The 20,114-nt window shown below is 47.8% G+C and overlaps 1 protein-coding gene across 4 annotated transcripts in view; it reads left to right on the top strand.

Moving 5' to 3' along the window:
- Positions 1-246: 246 nt before the first annotated feature.
- BTBD16 (BTB domain containing 16) overlaps positions 247-20,114 on the top strand; it is a 67,510-nt gene continuing 47,642 nt past the window's right edge. The window contains exons 1-6 of one of the 4 annotated variants that reach the window (XM_032169515.1): positions 247-472; positions 3,981-4,040; positions 5,729-5,877; positions 12,742-12,815; positions 15,181-15,324; positions 18,976-19,065. In XM_032169515.1, coding sequence (XP_032025406.1) covers positions 4,023-4,040; positions 5,729-5,877; positions 12,742-12,815; positions 15,181-15,324; positions 18,976-19,065 — 475 coding nt within the window. In that variant the 5' untranslated portion in view covers positions 247-472; positions 3,981-4,022. Of the gene's footprint in view, positions 473-3,980; positions 4,041-5,725; positions 5,878-12,741; positions 12,816-15,180; positions 15,325-18,975; positions 19,066-20,114 lie in introns of all 4 variants that reach the window. The other 3 variants (XM_032169507.1, XM_058435745.1, XM_058435744.1) reach the window with 3 other exon arrangements.

The following is a 20,114-nucleotide window of genomic DNA, read 5'->3' as shown; positions in this document are numbered from 1 at the left end:
TTCTCCTTTGACAGATGAAGCCTGAGGATTTGGGGGTTGATTCTCACTGAGGCTCTGTCCTGGGTTGCCCCAGGTGCTGTGAGGAACAGGAATGGAGGCACATGGCACCCACACTGTTCTCTGAGATGCCATCACTCACGGCTTCTCCCCATCAGCCAGGGCCTTGGACACAGCCCCAGCCTCAGCTGAAACCTGGCCCTGGAACAGGAAGTGCTTGGAAGCTTCCCTGCCGTTGCCGTGGTGCTCACAACCACCCAGGAAACCAAAGGCAAGCGCCCCCCTGTCAAAGCACCTTGGCCCATAAGAAGAAAAGGGTGAGCCCCAGATGTGATGAGCGCTTCCAGGCTTCAGGCTCAGAAGGCGCCCAGCCCCCAGCTCTCCTGTAACTCAGAGGCCAGTGCGATGGGAATTCCTCCACTCTGCACGCTTCCCCTGTAAACACGCCTGTGGTGGGCAAAAGGGCTTTGGAACGGTAAGTACAATGGGTACTTTTCAGCCACTTCAGAGACCAAGAAGGGTGTCCTAGTGACAGGTGCTGCTTAGACTTGGGTCCCTCTGGTCTACTTGCCAGGGAGGGAGTTTGGGGAATCAGGAGGGGTCTGGGAGCCGAGAGACCATTGTAGGTAGCTCCTACCCATCCACAGGGACCTTGGCACGGGTTCTCAAAACACATGAAGGGGCGGATTGCCTGGTGGGATGAAGAAAGAACACATTTCTAGGCCATTGAGATGTCCCCGGATTTCAAGATCAGCTAAAAAAGTTCTTAGATATTGATCTAAGAAAGCAGAAGCTTTGGGTAGCTGAGTGCAAACCCCAGCCTCCCTCTCTCTGTAACTGAAGCAGTGCTCTGTGGGCGTAGCGAGTCCTGCGTGGGGTTTATTCTGTGCTGACAGGGTCTGCTTTAGAATGGAACCCTCTTCTCTCTTCTCAGATTCCTTTAGGCCACGTTGAGGATTTGGGGGTCTATGTCTAGGGCAGTGGGAAGCTGGTGAAGGGTTTTAAGCTGAGGAGTTCATCATCCTGGCTCCTGTGAGATAAAGGAATCAGAAAAGCAAGTGTGTGTTACCTGGGGTGGGAGAAGCCTCATCACACAAGGTGGAAACTCAGCCATCAAGGAAAACACACATTGCTCTAAACCGAAGTGCACCTCTGAAAGCTACTTGAACAGCCAAAGATGCTCTTAACACACATGCATACATGGATGCAATTGCAAATGAGGACACCGGCAGGTGGGTACAAACACCAGGGCCATGTTTGTACCCAGACATGTTTCTTTTTCTTTCCTTTTTTTTTTTTCCTTGAGATAGAGTTTCACTCTTGTTGCTCAGGCTAGAGTGCAATGGTGTGAGTTTGGCTCACTGCAACCTCCGCCTCCCAACTTCAAGTGATTCACCTGCCTCAGCCTCCCAAGTAGCTGAGATTACAGGAATGCGCCACCATCCCCAGCTAATTTTGTATTTTTAGTAGAGACAAGGTTTCATCATGTTGGTTAGGCTGGTCTTGAACTCCTGACCTTAGGTGATCCACCCGTCTCAGCCTCCCAAAGTGCTAGGATTACAGGCATGAGCCACCGGGCCTGGCCCCAGATATGTTTTCAAATTAGAGACTGGCAAAGGAGATACACACACACACACACACACATGCACACACACACACACACACACACACTTGACATATTTTCATACCTAATGAAACAATTTGTTTACCATAAAGTCAAAAGACAAATGATACACTTCTGCAGCATGTATGGCAGACAAAATGTTAGTGTCCCCAGTACATAGAGAGCTCCTTAAAAAATGCTAAGGAAACTACAGTAACCCAGTAGAAAAATGCGGAAAGCCTATGATTAGGCAGTTTTCAGAAAAAAAAAAAAAATTAAAGGGCCAATAAATAGATAAAAGAATGCTCAACCCCACTGGTAGCCAGGAAAGTTCAAATTAAAATAAGAATCTGAAACCGTCCAACACTCACCAGCTTGGCAAAAATAAATATGATGATACTACCTAGTACTGGAGATGTTGTGAAAAAAAACAACAACACTTCTAAATTGGTGATAGGAATGTTAATTGCTGCAATTTGGGGGCAAGTGAATTGGTATTAACTATTTCAATTGAAGATACAGATCTCTGACATAACTATACCACTTGGAAGACTATTTCATAGAAATAAAAACAGTAACAAAGATATATACATATACACACATACATACACATATATATATACAGATGCAGATATAGGTAATATGTATAGATCTATGTATATACATATGTACACAAACTGCCATAATAATATGTATGCATATTGTTCCCATTGTTTTTATTATGGGAATAAAATATAGGAAATAACCTAATGACTTGGCAGAGGAATCTTTTAATAAATAATGATGCATTCACTGTATGAAATATGCGGCCAGGCACAGTGGCTCATGCCTATAATCCTGGTACTTTGGGAGGCCAAGGCAGGAGGATTGCTTGATATCAGGAGTTCAAGTCCAGTCTGGGCAATATAGATCAGTCTGGGCAACCCTGGCTCTGGAAAAATTAAAAAATTAGCCAGGTGTGGTAGTGGACGCCTGTAGTCCCAGCTACTGGGGAGGCTGAAGTGGGAGGATCACTTGAGCCCAGAAGAATGAGGCTGCACTGAGCCTTTATCACGCCACTGCACTCCAGCCTGGGCAACAGAGCAAGACCCTGTCTCAAAAAAAGAAAAAGTAATATTAATGCAGCTATGTTAAATTTTTCTTTCCTGTCATTGTATTGGTTCACTGGTTACAACAAGCTTATATTATTAATACTTTTGCAATTAAAAAGTCCAATTAAGGCAATTAAAAGGCAAAGAAAAGCCTGTCTGCCCAAGTGGAATGGAAACTCTATGAGGCAAGGATGTGCATTTTGCTCACTGCTGTCTCTCAGAAACGGCTAACACCTCTCTCCATATGGCGACTGCACCGGAAATGCTTGTTGGTGAATGGATGAACATAGCCATGGCTGTGATGCAGGTGAAGTGCTGTTTGGGGAGCAAAGGGAGGTCAACTGAGGTTCTTGGTCATCAAGTGCCGTGGCTTCTGCTGGTTTTACCAGCTCGCCCACTTCTCCTCTTCTCCGATGTTGCTCTGGGGAACTACCCAGTCCCCAGTGCACGTTCTTGTTGCGAGAATTAGTCAAGGTGTCTGCCCTCAGGGGCCAAAGAGTGGGCCCCTGAGCTAAGCCAGGCCAGTTGGGGCCTCTTGCTGAGAATCTGGATTGAAAAGAACCCTGCATAGATGGACTGTGGGAGAGCCGACTCATGCTAGAGGCAGCGCCTGACAACAACAGCCACCAACTCCTGGTGCATGCCACCCAGGTCCCTGCAGCTGCTTCCTGTTCTTTCCCAGAGAGTTCTCCAGTTTCCTTTTGAGTCTATGAGACCCTCCTCTCATCACCATCCTTCCAATCAATTTTAACCTCCCCCCAACCCCATAATCAAATGGGTTTCTGTTGCTTGTAACCCAACAGCCCTGATAATGTTCAGAGATAGCTGGAAAGTCCTTCCACTCTTCCTCTTTCATGACCCTGTAAGCTAGGGTGACCATCAGTCTACAGGGCTCCAGGGCAGCCCTGGCCTACAGCCATTGTCCAGGCCTAATTATTAATATCATCCCTTTAGTCTCCTGGTCTGAATGATCAATTATGTGATCAGCCTACTTACAGCTATCTTTTGGTCTTCCTCACTTTGGCAAAGGATTATCTTCTGTTTTGCTTTATCTGAGCCACTTTCCCAGAACAACAGCAGAGATCTGTCTATTCACCTGCTTACAAAAAAAGCAAAAAACAAAAAAAAAACCCAGCAACAACAAGATATTCTCTTGATTGATAAATAACCCACATTCGAGGCTTATTCATTATTGTTCCTGTGGCAAAATATAGATTCTTTAGGCCAATCTCCTCCATAATATTTTGAAAAGTATGGAAAATGTCACCTTTACCTCTTTTGTCTTCTAGGTTGCTTATCTTTTCTCTCCTGCATAATTTCCGCTTTCATTCATGATAATGTCGAACACGGTAAGTAGATCAGTTTCTCAAGAAGGTAGGTGATGAGAAGAAGCACTTGGTCATGGTCATTTTGACAAATTTCCACAAGGGGCTGGGTCCTGCACCACCGAGGACCTCAAGCGTTATTGGCTGACTCGGCTGGAAAGAGCGCGTCCAGGCAGCGCTGTCCAGAGAGCAGAGAGCAGGCTTGTGGTCTGAGCTGACGATGTTTTACTTCGACGTTTTACATGACAGCAGGACTACATCTAGACTCAGATTCCACAGTTTTTAATCACCCACCATCTTCTAGGCACTATACTAAGGCATATTTCCCAAACTTTATTCTACTTTATACTTTTTACAACATTGGAAACAAGATGATATCCCCAGGCTCCCCACCATCGCCATCCTCACCGTCGTTGTCACGACGACCATTACTGTCACCATCACCACCCATTATTCCCATTACACATGCGACCTGAGAGCCTCAGAATGTTAAATAACTTGCTCAAGGTCACACAACTAGAAAGTAAAATTTGAACTCAGATGCTCTAGTCCGTGGCCCATGGTCTCGCCACCTCTCCATTGGTGCCCTGGGTGGCTTGGGATCAATGACATCCATTCCTGTGGGTCCCTTCTGGTGCTTTTTTCCTTGCTAGGTTGCTTTGAGCCTTCAGTCTAAGGTTTACATCCATGCTGGGTATCGTCCTTCTTTTTTAAGGAAATTGTTGAATTTCCCCTGGAGCCTCAAGAAAATGTCTAAGACTGAGCAGTTCTGCTCCTGGGCATATAACCAAAAGAATACAAAGATAGGTGTTCAAACAAAAACTTCTCCATGAATATTCACAGCACTCTTCACAATAGCCAAAAGGCATAAAAAACCCCAGTGTCCATCAGCTGATGAAGGAATAAGCAAAATGTGGAATATTTACACAATAGAATATTACTCAGCCTTAAAAAGGAATGAAGTACCAATACATGGATGAACCTTGAAAACATTATGTTATGTGAAAGATGCCATCCACAAAAGGCCACATATTGTGTGATTCCACTTGTATGCAATACCCAGAACAGGTGAAAACATAAAGTCAGAACATAGGGGCTAATCTTAGAAAGCAGGTTAGTGGTTGTCACGGGCTGGGGACATGGGAACAGGGAGTGACAATTTAATTGGTATGGAATTTCTTTTGGGGATAATGAAAATGTTCTGGAATTAGGTAGTAGTATTGGTTGCATAACATTGTAAATGTTCTAAATGCCACCAAATTGTACGCTGTAAAATAGATAAAACTTTATGTTTTGTATATTTTACCACCATTAAAAAAAATTCCTTGCCCAAGATCTCCACAGTTTAATATCTCTCTGTATGACACGTTAGGATAAGTACTCAAAGGACAGTACTTAAAGCATAATACTATCCCTGCTTGTGGATTCTTCAGAGAGCTACCTGCAAACAATATTTCTCCCTGACCTCTTGCCCTCTGACACCTCTTGTCCTAGATCCTAAATTCCAAATTATCTTGTAGCTTGAGATCCTTGGTCTATGGAATACAGCGTCTCTGCCTTGAGATGTCTCGTGAGAAATATTAGCCATGTTCAAAAATTAACCAGCACTGTAAAATTTGTCTTGATTTCCTTCCTGCTATACAATTTGGAAAACCTGGCATTTATGTGAAGTTAGAAAAAAAATGTCTTCTCTTTCTTTGATTACCAAGCAGCACAAAGCTCGGCTGGAACGCCGGATCACTGGCTCAACCAACCGGTGGCGTTTCCCCAGACAACCTTTTTCTGGGGACCTGCTCTCACTTTCCCAGATGTGCAAGGCTCTGAGCATAGACTTTGAGGAAGCTCTGAGGAACCCAGACAGGTAGGGAGACTCAAAGGTTTGTGGGAGGGAATGGCCCATCATTCCTGGGAGGGGAGGTGCCTGATGACTGGGCCACTCTGATTGGCTGGAGTGGCTGTCAAGGGCACATCCGCAAGGAAGGCTCCCTCTGGAGCCAGCTCTCAGGCATGGACAGGGTCATAAGTGATTACTGCCTCTGAGAATCTGAGTGGTTACAAAAGTACAGAGAAAGATTGAATTTTTTTTTTTTTTTTTACAATTTTTCTTCCCATTGGGAACTTCGAACCCAAACAGGATTCTGAGTTTATTATCCAGGGACCAACTGATTTTTGGACAAACAAAACTTACTTAGTCCTGGCTCAGTGATTAGACAGCTTGTGAATGTCCATTTTCACCCAGTCAATTGATCTTCTCTCAATCTCATGGCATTCCGAGCAGTAGGCTAGACCCTCACTTCTCCATGTGATCAGTTCTCTCTTGCCTCTCCTGGAAACACAGAGCTGGACCCTTGCCTTAGTCTGTTCGTGTTGCTGTAAAGAAATACCTAAGGATCAGAAATTTATAAAGAAAAGAGGTTTATTTGGCTCAAGGTTCTGCAGGCTGCCCAAGAAGCATGGTACCAGCATCTGCTCAGCTTCTGGTGAGGGCCTCAGGCTGCTTGTACTCATGGTGGAAGGCGAAGAGGAGCCGAGTGTGCAGAGATCACATGGCAAGTGAGGAAGCAAGAGAGAGGAGAGGGGGAAGGTCCCAGGCTCTTGCTGACAACCAACTCTTGTGGGAACTAAGAGAGACAGAACCCACCCCTGAGGGATGGTATTAATCTATTCATGAGGGATCTGCCCTTATGACCAAAATACCCCCCATTAGGCCCCACCTCAAACATTGGGGATCAAATTTCTACAAGAGGTTTGGAGGAAACAAACATGCAATTTGTAGCAACCCTATTGCAGAAGGCACACCTCATTTCCCTGGTGCCATGGACCCGGCTTGATGCAACTACCATCCCTAGGCTGGCAGCATCAGTCTTGTGAGCTCACAGCCAAATCAAAGTGAGCGTGGACTGTACTCCTGGAACAGCACCTGGCACAGAAGAACTGTCTGCTCAATCTTTCTTCAGCGAGTAGCCAAATCTTCCCTCTCTAGAGCCACTGGCCAACCCTGTTCCGTTGCCCAGTTCCTTAGTGCCAGGGCTGGGCCAGGGATGCAGGTGCTGGAGCTAGGCCTAGGAACAGAGACAAAGTGATCCCAAAAGCTGATAAGAGGGTCTGGGCAGCAGGAACTAAGTCTCTAGGAGTCACTGAGCCAAACTGGAGGCGGTGGCCTGAGGGGTGGGGTTCAGAAATGGCATTTGGTGCTGGGCATTTGGACTGTTAAAAGCAGTCTATCAATAGGGCTGGAATCCCCACTTCTTCACTTACTAATTCTGTGACTTTAGTCAGTGGCTAACCCTCTTTGGGTCTCAGTTTCCTCGTCTTTCAAATGGTTATATAGCACCTTCTTCAAGATGAAGAGTCATCTTGAGGATTAAATGAAGCCACATATTGAAAATGCTTAGCACTGTTTCTGGCAAATAGTAGATGCTTAGTAAACAGAACTATTTTCTTTACTGCCTGAGCAGCATTTTAGTAATTAATCCCGGTGATTTCATCTTGGGGTGTCTCAGCTCTGTGCTCTGCCAGTCAACACCCCCTTTATTTCACTCTGCCTCCTTGCACCTTCCCCAGTTCCTTCCTCCAGGACAACACCTTCCTCCAGCAGCACAGGGGCAGAGGAACCGGTCTTCTGGGGAGAAGCTTTTACACATCTGGCCCTCTCCTTTGTGATACTGGGAAGCTGCATGTCCAGAGGCAGCAGATCCTCGCAGGTGTTCTGGGCAAGTCTACAGCCATGCATCTGGTGCTCAGCTGATCCAGGATTGGTTCTGCCAGGGCACTTGGGCTCTGTTCCATGAGCCTCTTGTCCTCCTCCTGAGATGGGCTAGCCTGGGCACATGCTTATCATGGTGACAGCAGAGGGCACGCCCAGGAGCACGTGTGTCTTTCAAACCTTCCACCATTTCACATTCACTAGGCCCCATGAACTGAGGCAAGCCACGTGGCCAAACTCCCAGTCAAGGGACAGAAAACACACTCCATCTCCTTATGGAGAGAAACTTTGCAGTATGGAGGCAAAAGGTTTGGACAGAGGGAGGGATGAAGAATTGAAGTCACTGGTGCAGTCTACTGAGTATGGGAGAAACTGATGTTCTGTAATAAACACAAACTTGTCTGGGCATGGTAGCTCATACTTGTCATCCCAGTGCTTTGGGAGGCCAAGGTGGGAGGATTGCTTGAGGCCAGGAATTTGAGACCAGCATGGGGCAACATGGTGAGACCCTGTCTTTACAAAAAATTTTAAAATTAGCCAGGTATGCTGGCGTGAACCTGTAGTCCCAACTACTTGGGAGACTGAGGTGGGAGGATCACTTGAGCCAAGGAGATTGAGGCTGCATGCAGTGACCTGTGATTGTGCCGTTTCACTCCAGCCTGGGAGACAGAGCGAGATTTGTCTCTAAAAATAAAAAAGAGACAGAGAAAGAGAAAGACACACACACACACACACACAATCTTTTCTTTGTGTTCACAATAGGAATTTGTTCCATGTGCTTGTGAGTAACTTCTTAGAATAAAGGTTGTGTGTAACATGAAGGGCTTATTCCTGGTAACTCTTGTGAACCTTCAGGCATCAGGCAACTCTCAGGTGGCAAACTCCACTGTCAGTAAGGGCCTGGAATGCCCCCATGCAACATACGTTATATCCCCCAAAGCAGTACATGGCTGTTTCTGCCCCACCTGGCAGGCCGTGTTCGTGTCATGGATGGTGTCATTGCTGCCTTTCCCACCTGGGGGTGCTGTCTGCTTGGACAGGAGCTGGACCAATCTATTTCTTGAGTTACGGAAAAGGTCACTCATGGTGGAAAGCTGAGGGAACAGGCTCTCAGCTTCTCGTCTATTTCGGGTATGTAATTGTGCCCAGCTGGCCAACACTTCCTTCTGCAGTGTCTTGCTTTTCATGACACAGGGAGTTCCTTGTCAGCCACTCAGAGGTGCTGATCTTCAGGCTGCTAATCTTCCTGCCTTGGTCCTTTTGCAGGCTCTGGGGCACCAAGTGTGGGAGAGGAGGCTGAGAGGAGGAAATGTTAACTTCCTCGCGAGTACCCTAATCTTTTCGTGCCTTGGTTTATGTGCAAAGCGGGGATGCTGTCTAACAGGGTTGCGTGAGAATTATATGACATGATTCATGTAAGGAGCTTAGAAAAGTGTCTGGCACATATACGCTCAATGCACATGTGTCAAGAATGTCCCTGGGGTCCCCTGGCGTGTATGGATGCGTGCTGTCATGGAAACCCAGAGATCCAGCACGGGAGGTATGACTCAGGCCAGACTGGGGAGGGGGCACCCCCACGAAGGCTTAGGGGGTTGTGGCCCTAGGAAAGACCCAGAGCCCTCCCTGTCCCCAGCTGGTGAGGCTGCCTAGTGGTTTCTCCCTTTCTGCCCGCAATGCCAAGTCCATTCAAGGGTGGGAGGAGTCATGCTTAAGAGGTGAGAATGGGAAGAACGGACCCCTATATTTTTATTTTATTTTATATTATATTATTTTATTTTATTTATTTTTAACCAGAGAGCAGTTCTGGGATAGTGGGCCTAGAGACCAATGACCCGTGTTAACCTAAATAACAAACAGAGAGGAGAGGAAGACTCTCTAAAAGAGGCTGATGTTTATTCTGGAACAGGCATTGCAATGGAATACCAGTGCCACTGTAAACTACGTGTGTATTCAGGGAGGTAAAGGAAAACAAAGGTTTTTTTTGTTTTGTTTGAGACAAGTCTTGCTTTGTTGTCCAGGCTGGAGTGCAGTAGTGCAATCACAGCTCGCTGCAGCCTCAGCCTCCCAGACTCAATTGATCCTCCTGCTTCAGCCTCCCAAGTAGCTGGGACCACAGATATGGCCACCACTTGCTAAATTTTTTATTTAATGTTTTGTAGAGATGGGGTCTCTCTATGTTGCCCAGGCTGGTCTCAAACTCCCGGGCTCAAGTGATGCTCCTGCCTCAGCCTCCCAAAGTATCGGGATTATAGGCATGAGCCACCGTGCCTGGCAAGACAAAGGTTTTTAAAGGAAAAGTGAGGAGGATTACATCATTGCTCTGAGATAATTATCCCTGGCTACAAGGATCCATAACAAGGGTGACACCAGTTGGAGTTGCTAGGCAGATGTCCTCGCAGTACTTTTTTGTGTGTGAGGTTGTGATGGCCTTTGTGTGCGGCTGTAGGTGTTGCAGAGTCTTTTGTGATAGTTCTTATTATCAGGCATTCATGTGTGAGAACTCTCCCTTCCTGGCCTTCCCCACCTCTATATTTGTTGGATGGATTTTTTTGTTTTGTTTTTTTAAAGAGATTTAGAGATGAGGTGTCACCCAGTTGCCCAGGCTAGAAGGCAATGGCTATTCACAGGCACAATCGCAGCTCACTGCAGCCTCAAACTCCTGGGCTAAAGCAATCCTCCTGCCTCAGCCTTGCGTGTAGCTGGGACTGTAGGAGCATGATACCATGCCAGGCTCCATCAGGGTTTTTAACACATCATAACTCCATTTTTATTTTGATACCTTTCACAGAGACAATGAAAGAGAGAATGCTAACTGAAGGCATGTCTGTGCCAGGCGTTCCAAACATTCACTCTTTCACTCCCCCCTTCCTCTGGGACCAAGAAGCAGAAAATGGAAGGACTGGGGTCCAGCCCCAGGTCTGTGTAACTCTTCCTAGTTAATCAAATCTTTGGATAGTTTGCTCCAGGAAGTCCGTATGTCCATGAGAAACTTACTTCCTCTTCTTCCCCTTCTGCCTTTCTCCATCATGGTCGTGACTTGGGGGTGTGAGCTCCAGCCTAACAGCACGTTCCCAGCATCCCGCACCAGGCATTGCAGTGGAAGTTCACCTCGGACCACTTGGTCCCAAACAGTGAGACAACTCACAGATGCCATGTGAGTTGTCTCACCCTTTTCCAGTGATCCTAAAATGAACCGCAGCCCTTGGGAATGGCAGAGCCCACATGATGGTTGGCATATCTTGACAAGCAGCCCTCACACCCAGGAGAAGGCAGTGTGCTCACCTCTGTTTCCCGGCATCCCTTGGCTCAGCCGATGACACCGATGTTTGTGAGGGTAGTTGAGTTCATGGACCTTGCACCATATTTTCCAAAGTCTGTGGCTCCATTTTGGGATCACGGTCTGAACTCTTGACTCTGGCCAGCTCTTTCCAGACATGTCACCCAAGCCACGAGGGGGATCGAGGGAGGAAGCGAGGGTGTCTTGGGTCAGATCTCCACTGCTCCTGTTGAATAAGCAAGTCCAGCTCCCACTGCCTGCCTTAGGCTGAGTCATTGGCAGCCATCCTCCCCCCTTGGAAAGGGCAGCACGTAGTTGGTAATATTCTGGACACAGGCTCCCACCCATGCTTCCTGCATGCACCCTAGCCTATGGGGTCTCCTGGGATTGTTGGAGACAGCGTGGTGAAGTTGACACTGCATGACACAGAGCAGCTGTGGCCACAAATGTCTCTTGGCTGGCTGGCTTTCTGGGATGACTGTCTTTAAGCTGCGAATATGTGACTCAAATTTTGTTTCACTTCCTGGCTTAGCACGATGAGTCCATGGTGTTTATCTATGTGGTCATGGATTCGTTAATGAATATTTGCTGAGCACCTGCACGATGGCTTGTGCCAGGGACATAGCAGTAAACACATGCCCTATTTGTCTTGCAGAGGATACACAAGTAAACAGGCAGCCACGAGACACTCCAGAAAGAGTTTTAAGGGGGAAATCCCAGGACGGGCAGGGGTAAAGCCACTGGCCCAGCATCCCCAGAGAAAGCAGCAATGAAGTTTATTCTGAAGAATGAGTAGGAGCTTAGCAAGGGGAAAGGCGAGGAGGAGAGCATTTGGGAGAGGGAGCAGTGCATACAAGACATGAAAGCAGCAGTTGGCAGGTCCAGGTGCAGGCTGCTGAGAAGGGCTGGAGTGGGGACCATTGAGGCACCAGGCTGCAGAAATATGCAGGAGCTGGTTAGCCATGCTAAGGAGTTTGGGCTTTTCCCCAAGAGCAATGGGGAAACAATGGAGGATTCTCAGCAGGAGAGAGACAAGACCAAATTTGCGTTTTGTGGGAGGCAGGCCTCCCAGCAGAGCAGGGCCAGAGGCTGGGAGACTTTGGCAGTGACTGGAGGGAGATCACAGGGGCTTAGACGAAGGCTATAGCGAGAACAGCAAACAGAGATGGACAAATTCAAAAGATCTAGGCAAGTGATGAGATGTAACAACACTCAGCACGCTGGCTTGGGCAACTGCAGGCTGGTGGTGCCATTTCCTGAAATGAGAATCTGAGCAGGGGAGGATTTGGGGTAGATGCTAAGTTTAGTTTTTGGACACACTGAGAGTGGGACCTGTATGACCTCTAAACAAAATTGTTGGTGAGTTCACATCCCAGAAATGAGCAGAACCCTCTATTCTTTTCTCCCAGCAGATATTTACTGAGTGTCTACTATATGCCAGATAATGTTTTAGACACTGAATAAGGTGTCATTCAGGCAGCCAATGATGACCTCAGATATCTCCTCTGTAAGGCCTGCCCACACACTGAAAACAGGAATCAGCATTATGAGCCAGCTATCAGAAAGCCTACAGTTTTTCAGATCGGCAGATGGTGACCTGAGAAAACTCTTCCAAAGGGCGAGATATGATTAGCTTGATCAATGGGTGCTTTAAGGACATTTATGCTAGAATAATGCATGTTGCAGTTGGAGAAAAATGTCAGTATTAACTCCTGGATTTTGTGTTTGCATTTTCCTTTGAGGTTATGCATTTCACAAATCCAGAAGTTTTTCTGTGAGGATTTCAAGAACAAGGACATTCCAAGCGGGGAAGCAGGTGAGTTTGTGTTATCCATGGATTAAGCTAGAATGTTGCTGATTTCAGGGGCATCTTGTGGTCTTTATGGAAGGAAACCAGTCCATAAGCCAGGGTGCTAGTGTATAAGTTGCAATTCTTATCCACTTCCCAGCATCTAAGAAATAATAGGGGCCGGGCGCGGTGGCTCACGCTTGTAATCCCAGCACTTTGGGAGGCTGAGGCGGGCGGATCACGAGGTCAGGAGATTGAGACCACGGTGAAACCCAATCTCTACTAAAAAACAAAAAATTACCGGGCTGGTGGCGGGCCAAAAAAAAAAAAAAAAAAAAAAAAAAAAAAAAAAAAAAGAAATAATAGGTGCCCGGTAAATATTTGTCAAATGTGCAGTGAGTGAAGCCAAGCTTGGTAAACACATTTTCACATGCTCTCGCCATGATAAAGACAAACGTGTTGATGTCAATAAATAGCCCACACCTGTAATCCCAGCAGGAAGGCCCAGGCGAGTGAATCACTTGAGGTCAGGAGTTCAAGACCAGCCTGGCCAACATGTTGAAACCCCGTCTCTACTAAAAATACAAAAACTAGCTAGTTGTAGTGGCATGCACATGTGATCCCAGCTACTCAGGAGGCTGAGGCAGAAGAATCACTTGAACCCAGGAGGAGGAGGTTTCAGTGAGCCAAGATTGCGCCACTGCACTCCAGCCTGGGTGACAGAGCAAGACTCCATCTCAAAAAAAAAAAAAAAGTAGTCTTTGTATTGAAAGACTAAACAGAGTGCAGCAAGCATAAAGCAGATGTTCTTTGTCTCTTTGGGCTCTAACCAGTCATGACTTGGACGTTCACAGCTGCACTTGTTCAGGAGGACTTTTCTGAGGCAGGATCAAGAATCAGGATAGGTCCTTTTTTGCTAGAAAAAGGTTCATTGAGCCTCATGAGGAGGCAGCTTCTTAAAGCAGATTTTTTTTTTTTTTTTTGATAAAGCCTACTGCATGGTGTGACTGCCTGAGATCAGAGCCAGCCTCCTTTCCAAAGAGAGGCTAATAAATTCTTTTCTCACCTTCAACTCTGAACAGGAGAAGTAGTCTGAGACCATCTCCTGGCATGAGAGAAAGAGCTCTGGATTGATTAGTGATGGCTGCCATGCATTAGCCATCCCGAAAGTGGAAATTGACATCCAGCGAGTGAATATGCTGTATCCACAATTCCGCTCCTGCCTATAATCACCCTAATGGGCTGAGACTTTTTCTAACTCAGCATAACCAGACCACCTAAGGCGATGTAATATTTGAGATGCAACCCCCCCTGAACCCCAGCACCAAACAATATCATAACATTGGTGAATAACAATAATAATAACAGGAAGAAGAATCAGGTACCCAAGGTCACACCATGAAACTAATGGCAAAAATCAAGAAATACGTAGATGGGGCTAGTGGCCCTTCAGGTCCTGTCTGGCACTCAGATTGAGGGTTCTAGGCACCTCTCCTTCCCCCAGCTCTGTACTAACAACACAGGAGCTGAGCCATGCAGAGTCCTCTCCCCATGGCCTCTCGAGCCTCACCTGGCCTGGCATCCTTGGTTTCGCCATCTGCCCTCCTCTATCAAAAAGCCTCTTCTTTTAGTGATCACTGATTTTATCCTCAAGTTAGATGCCCCTGAAGAAAGTCTTCTACAGTTTGCAAAGAGCCTTCTTTATATTGTCAAAGGAGGGTCATGAGAATCCTACCCTCGTTGGTGGGCCTGCTATTGCTTTTCAGATGGGTCATGCTTTGATACTCATAGCCCAGTAGTTCTCAACAGGGAACTGGGGGGTGATTTGGCTTCACTGCGGACACTTGGAAATGTCTGGAAATATTTTTGGTTGTCACCGCTGGGGAGGGAGTGCTACTGGCATGTAGTAGGTAGATGCCAGGGCTGCTACTGGGCATCCACAGTGCACGGGACAGCGCCCCAACAGGCATGTATCTGGCCCAAAATGTTGACAGTGCCGGGGCTGAGAAACACTGTCATAGGGGAAGCCAGAACGAGGCCCCCCAAGAGTGCCCCAGACAATGTCCTTCTTCCATGAAGCTTTTCCTCATTCCCCACATTGGAGGGCAGCACGAGTGCCTCTGAAGTCCTAGAGCTGTTAGCTGACAGCTGTCCTGGACACATGACATGTCCTGGGTGACCCTGTAAGACTGGTTTGGTGTCCCCCTCAAAGCCACTAAGCCCCTGAGACCCACACTTCACTGCTTCCTTTCTGAGATGCCTGGGGAGGCTGCTTGCCCGCTTCATCTGCTTAATGATCCACCGAGCAAAGGAGTTGGGGGAGAGGAAGCTGATGCATCTTTGGGTGGGGACGTTACTGATGTGTTTGCTCAGCATCATTTTCTGTCTTCAGATGTGATTCTCGAGTGCCTGGGCTTCAAATGGGAGCTCCATCAGCCCCAGCTTTTTCAGTCTGAGACCTTGGCCAAGCTCTACCTGAAAGCCCTGACGCAGGGCACCACACACCCCCTGAGGGAGCTGGAGGAGCTTCTGCGAGGTACTTCCTCCCTGGCGCCCAGTGCTGGAGCCCCAGTGCCCTCTAGCTTGATGGTCCCAGCGTGGAACATGGTTATCTGTTTTGAGACCACGGTCACTCTAGCAGTCAAGAGCAAGGCTACATGGTGTTATCTCATCCTGTGACAGCCTCGGTTTCCTCAACTGTAAAATGGGGATAATAGTTCTTAGGATGCGGCTTTGAAGAGTAGAGGAGGTACTAGGTGTGAGGTTCTAGAACAAGGCCTGGCACACAGCGAGCACTCAGTACATGCCAGTTATTTTCTTTGTAATAACCCGAGTCTTGTCTGGCCAGCCCAGACGTAGAGACTCTACCTACTTCTTTGAAAAGAAAAAATGAGCTATGTGGAATTTCCTGAAGAGCTTTCTGGAAGGAAGGTGGAGTTCTCATCTCTGTGGCTTATTTGGCCCTAAGTATGCTAGTTCAAGTCCCACATGTGTGCATCTATTTTGTTGTTGTCTTTGCTTTTCTTGCCTCTTCTCTTCTCGTCTCTCTTCCACCTTATTCCAGAAAGAATGTAGGCCACTTCTTTCTTTGTCTCCTTTTCCAGTCCTGACCGCCCCAGCCTCCTCTCACCTGGTCTCTAAGTCGTCTCCATCTGCACTGCCAGCTGCTGCTTTGGGCTACAGGTTGGCATCCCCTCGGGCTGACTCATAAGCAGGTGCCATGGAAAATTCGAGGCCCCCAAAGCCAGCCAGCATACCAGTCATGATGGACTTTCTATTTCCAAGACATGACAGCAAAGCCCTGTTATTCTAGAGCCAGACAGGCAGCCGGAGCCCCCAGTCACTCCCCCTCCCTGAGCCTGAGCCTGGAGGGAGAGCCCCGCTGCCTGCGGGAATCTGACTCATCCCTTCCCCGCTGTGCAGGCAGTGAGAGTCAGCTGGGCTCCTGCAGAACTGCAGCAAGCTCGGTGCTGGCTCATGAGCCTCTGTGCTCTTCTGAAGCCTTTGTCCCAGTGTCTTCAAGAGCCAGACTGGGCTCTTCCATCTCTCCTGTACCCAAGTCAAAACATTCACCAGGCCATCAGTGAAAGGCTCTGGTGAGCCAGACAGTGAGTTCATGGAAAAGCAGGATAATTTGGAAGCGGAAATGGAGTCATTAACATTACGGTCTTTATCATGTCTAGAATGGGTCCCTAAAATGAAAACATTTAGCCCTGCTAAGACAGCCACTCTGATCCAAGCCTCCCTGCTAGTGGCTACGCCTGGCGAGAGACAAGAGGGAAGGTGCAGAGATGAAACCCCAGTGCCCTGGACTGTCACAACTCCAGGGTCTCCTCGCAAGCTCCATGGACCGATCAAGTCCTGGGATTCACGTCTTTCAATAGGAACAGTCACAGTCCTTCATGTGCCTTTAAAAGCAAACATATCTCACAATGGTGGTTTGCATACCTATCTCACGGTTGTCACTTTCATGTTCTTGAGATCATCTGTGTTGCTATCCTGGAACTTCTGGCCAGACCCTGGAATGCTGGACTCGGCAGAGATGCACAGGCTCTCCAGCTGCTCAATTTCCTTCCATGGAGAGTGGAGGAGCAGCTGTCCTGAAGACGTGTTTATTCTCTAGCGTGGAATCCAAGGAGGAAGTGGCCCACTTACTAAAAACAAACTAACCACGTTGGCTTTGGAGAACTTTGGAGAAGAGTATGAGCAAATTATTGATATCTTATTCAATTTGGGGGTTTTACTCAACCTGGAGGGAATACTGAATTTCTGTCTTTCACTTACTCTGACATAACTGATTCCCTCCCTCCCTCCCTCCCTCTCTTCGTTCTTTTCTTCCTTCCTTCCTATGTGGAATGCTTAGCTTATGCCACGCATTGTGCCAGGAGCTTACCATCTGAGGGGACAGACAAGCCCAAAATGATGGGAAAGCATGACAAATATTGTGACACATTATAATATTAACTGCCACCTCCTGCATGCTTACTGTGTGCCAGGCACTCACGTGCATCCTCCCATTTACTCCCTGCCATGGGGTGGATGGCAGGCTGGCGTGCGCAGATGGGAGGACTTGTAGTCATGCTGGAGAAGAATGTGACCCAGAGTGGAACAAGCCTGGTGCTTAGTAGGTTCTCAGTGAGTATTTGCTGAGTGAGAGCCAGCACAGAGCCAGGTGACGGATGACAGCAAGGGGAGCTGGAGGGGAAAGGATCCTTTGCTCTCTCTTTCTTTATAGTTGCACAAGATGATGGACTTTTTTGCTCTGGCTCACATGATTTTTCATTATCTGGAACCTTGAGCTCCCTGGCGATGGAATCCATGTGCTGCATTCATTCAGCTGGTATTTACTAGCACCAGCCTGGGGTGGGCCCACGGGGTGGAGCGGCGAGCGAACCACCTCAGCTGAGCTGCTGGGGGGAAAAGCACAACAGGGACACAGAGTAGTAAATAGAAGGTCATGGTCAAGTTAGTCTCTGAAGAAGAATAAAGCCAGTTAGCGGGGGAGTGGGGTGCTACCTTACATTTGGGGTCAGGAAAGGCATCTCTGGGGGAGGGACATGTGAGAAGACCCCTGATGAGGTAGGGAGGGTGGGAGCCCCACACCATCCCGAGGAGCATGCCGGTAGGGGGGCAGGTGGCATGATGGGCAGAGCAGTAGGCAGGGGTTGCAGGCCATGTGGGAATTGGGGCTGCTAGTGGGGCCCTGGCTTTTGTGCCAAGGGTGTGGGGCACCTCTGGAGACCTGAGAGCAGTGCCACTCTGTAACTCACATTCTAGGATGACTGAGTGGATGGCATTGGCTAGCAATGAATTGGGCTACCTTTTCCCTTCCTCCTGGAAATCCTCAGTGACAGGTGTCCCCAGAGTGGAGCTCTCTGGGGCAGAGTGACAATAGCCACCACACAGACACCTCAGTCCCATGTTCACCCTTCAGCAGGTGGCACTCCCACTGCCTGCCTGCTGCACTGCTCCAGGTGCTCGGGGTACAGAAATGACTGAGGTTCACTCTGCCCTTAAACTGCTCAAAGCCTAATAAGAGCAAGGATGGGGGAGGTCATAAATATGCAAAATGCAGTGTGAGCATCAGTTTCCCAGTTGTGACAATGCACAGGGCTATGCAGGATCGTTGGGGGAAGTTAGGCGAGGGATACGTGGGAACTCTGCGCTATTTTTGCAACTTCTTATGAGTCTTAAACTATTTCAAAGTAAATAAGTATTTAAAAATGCATCTATGGGTCGGGCACGGTGGTTCACATTTGTAATCCCAGCACTTTGGGAGGCTGAGGTGGGCAGATCATATGAGGTCAGGAGTTCGAGACCAGCCTGGCCAACATGGTGAAACTCCATTTCTACTAAAAATGTAAAACTAGCCAGGCGTGGTGGTGCATGCCTATAATCCCAGGTACTTGGGAGGCTGAGGCAGGAGAATAGCTTGAACCCAGAAGGCAGAGGTTGCAGTGAGCCTAGACAGTGCCACTGCATTCTAGCCTGGGTGACAAGAGTGAAACTCCATCTCACACACAAAAATTAAATTAATTAATTAATTAATTACATCTATGAAACAAAGAAAATATAGTGTGATACATGTCTTGATAGCTCATAGTCATGCCAGGGTGGTGGGTGCCTCCCACTGTATCTTCACCATGGTTATCACATCCATCCGTCGTCATCTCCTTTCCTTTACTAGCTCAATCACCTAAGAAGACCAAAGAAAAATCTCCTGCAAAGAGGATCACCATTTCCTTGAAGATCAATGACCCACTGGTCACTAAAGGCGGTATGTATATATCCGTCTATATTCTGAGAATGCCATTGAACGAATGGTCCCCCCAGATTTAAAAATGAACAAGTAACAACAAAGCAAAACAAACCAACAGTAGACAGTGTTCAGTGCTTTCTTGTTAAAAAGGCCCGAACATGCAAAGAAAGAAGGGGCGAGAAGGCTAGGGTGACTTGGGGAAATGGAAGAAGGTGGAATACTACTAAAGAGAGGTTCTTGTCATTGAGAAAGGGTGTGAAGGATGCAGAGATCGGGAGAAGATAGCGGCTTTTCAGAGACGGACCCAGCGCAAAAGGAATTGCTGCTTTAGGCTCACACCCACCCAGGGAAGCCATCAGGCCCAGCCTCGCTCCCACATAACACTTTACCTGCCTCTTCCCGCCAAGGACCACCCCTTACCTCCCCCAACTTGGGCTCACTCTCTCCCCATCCCCTCACAGCCACTCATGGGCAGACTTCTTTGTGCAACATCCGTGATGTCATGTGATGGCCCTTGTTTAGGAATCGCTTGGTGAGGAAACTTCAGCTCTAGTTAGGCCATTTGTCGCCAGAGGACACTCTGATGGTGAATCAGCCAAGTCCATCTTGCCCATAGCCGAGGCAGTTCAGTTCCTAAACCATCAAATTTTTCTGGCTCTTTCCAAGAGTCTTTTACCTTTTTGGAAATCCCCAGACTCCAAGGAGAATCTGCTGTAAGATACACGTTGTCTCCAGAAAAAAAAAATGCACGACTTGCACACAACATTCTGCATCTATTTGGGCAGTCACATTCCTGCACAGGACACAGACCCCAGGTTAGGAGAGAACCCAAGACGGTCTCACCCCTGAGAACAGGCTTAAAGGAGGATCCTTTCAGCAGAAGCTCAGTTTTCTTTAGCTTCAGCCTCAAATCCTTTGCGAAGGCTGGTAGCACAGATCGTCAGCTTCCAGGCAGTGCCTGCATCCAGGTCAGAGATGGCGCATTTTCTCTAAGGGCACCTCTGCCTGCCCAGCTGCAGGAGTGAGGGAGGGCGCTGGGTGCTGTCCTGTGTGCAGAGCCCCACACT

Source organism: Hylobates moloch, unplaced genomic scaffold, assembly GCF_009828535.3.
Source record: "Hylobates moloch isolate HMO894 unplaced genomic scaffold, HMol_V3 SCAFFOLD_3, whole genome shotgun sequence".
NCBI lineage: Eukaryota > Metazoa > Chordata > Mammalia > Primates > Hylobatidae > Hylobates > Hylobates moloch.
Note: the sequence above shows the minus strand (reverse complement) of the source record. Positions and strands in the feature narration are given on the sequence as shown.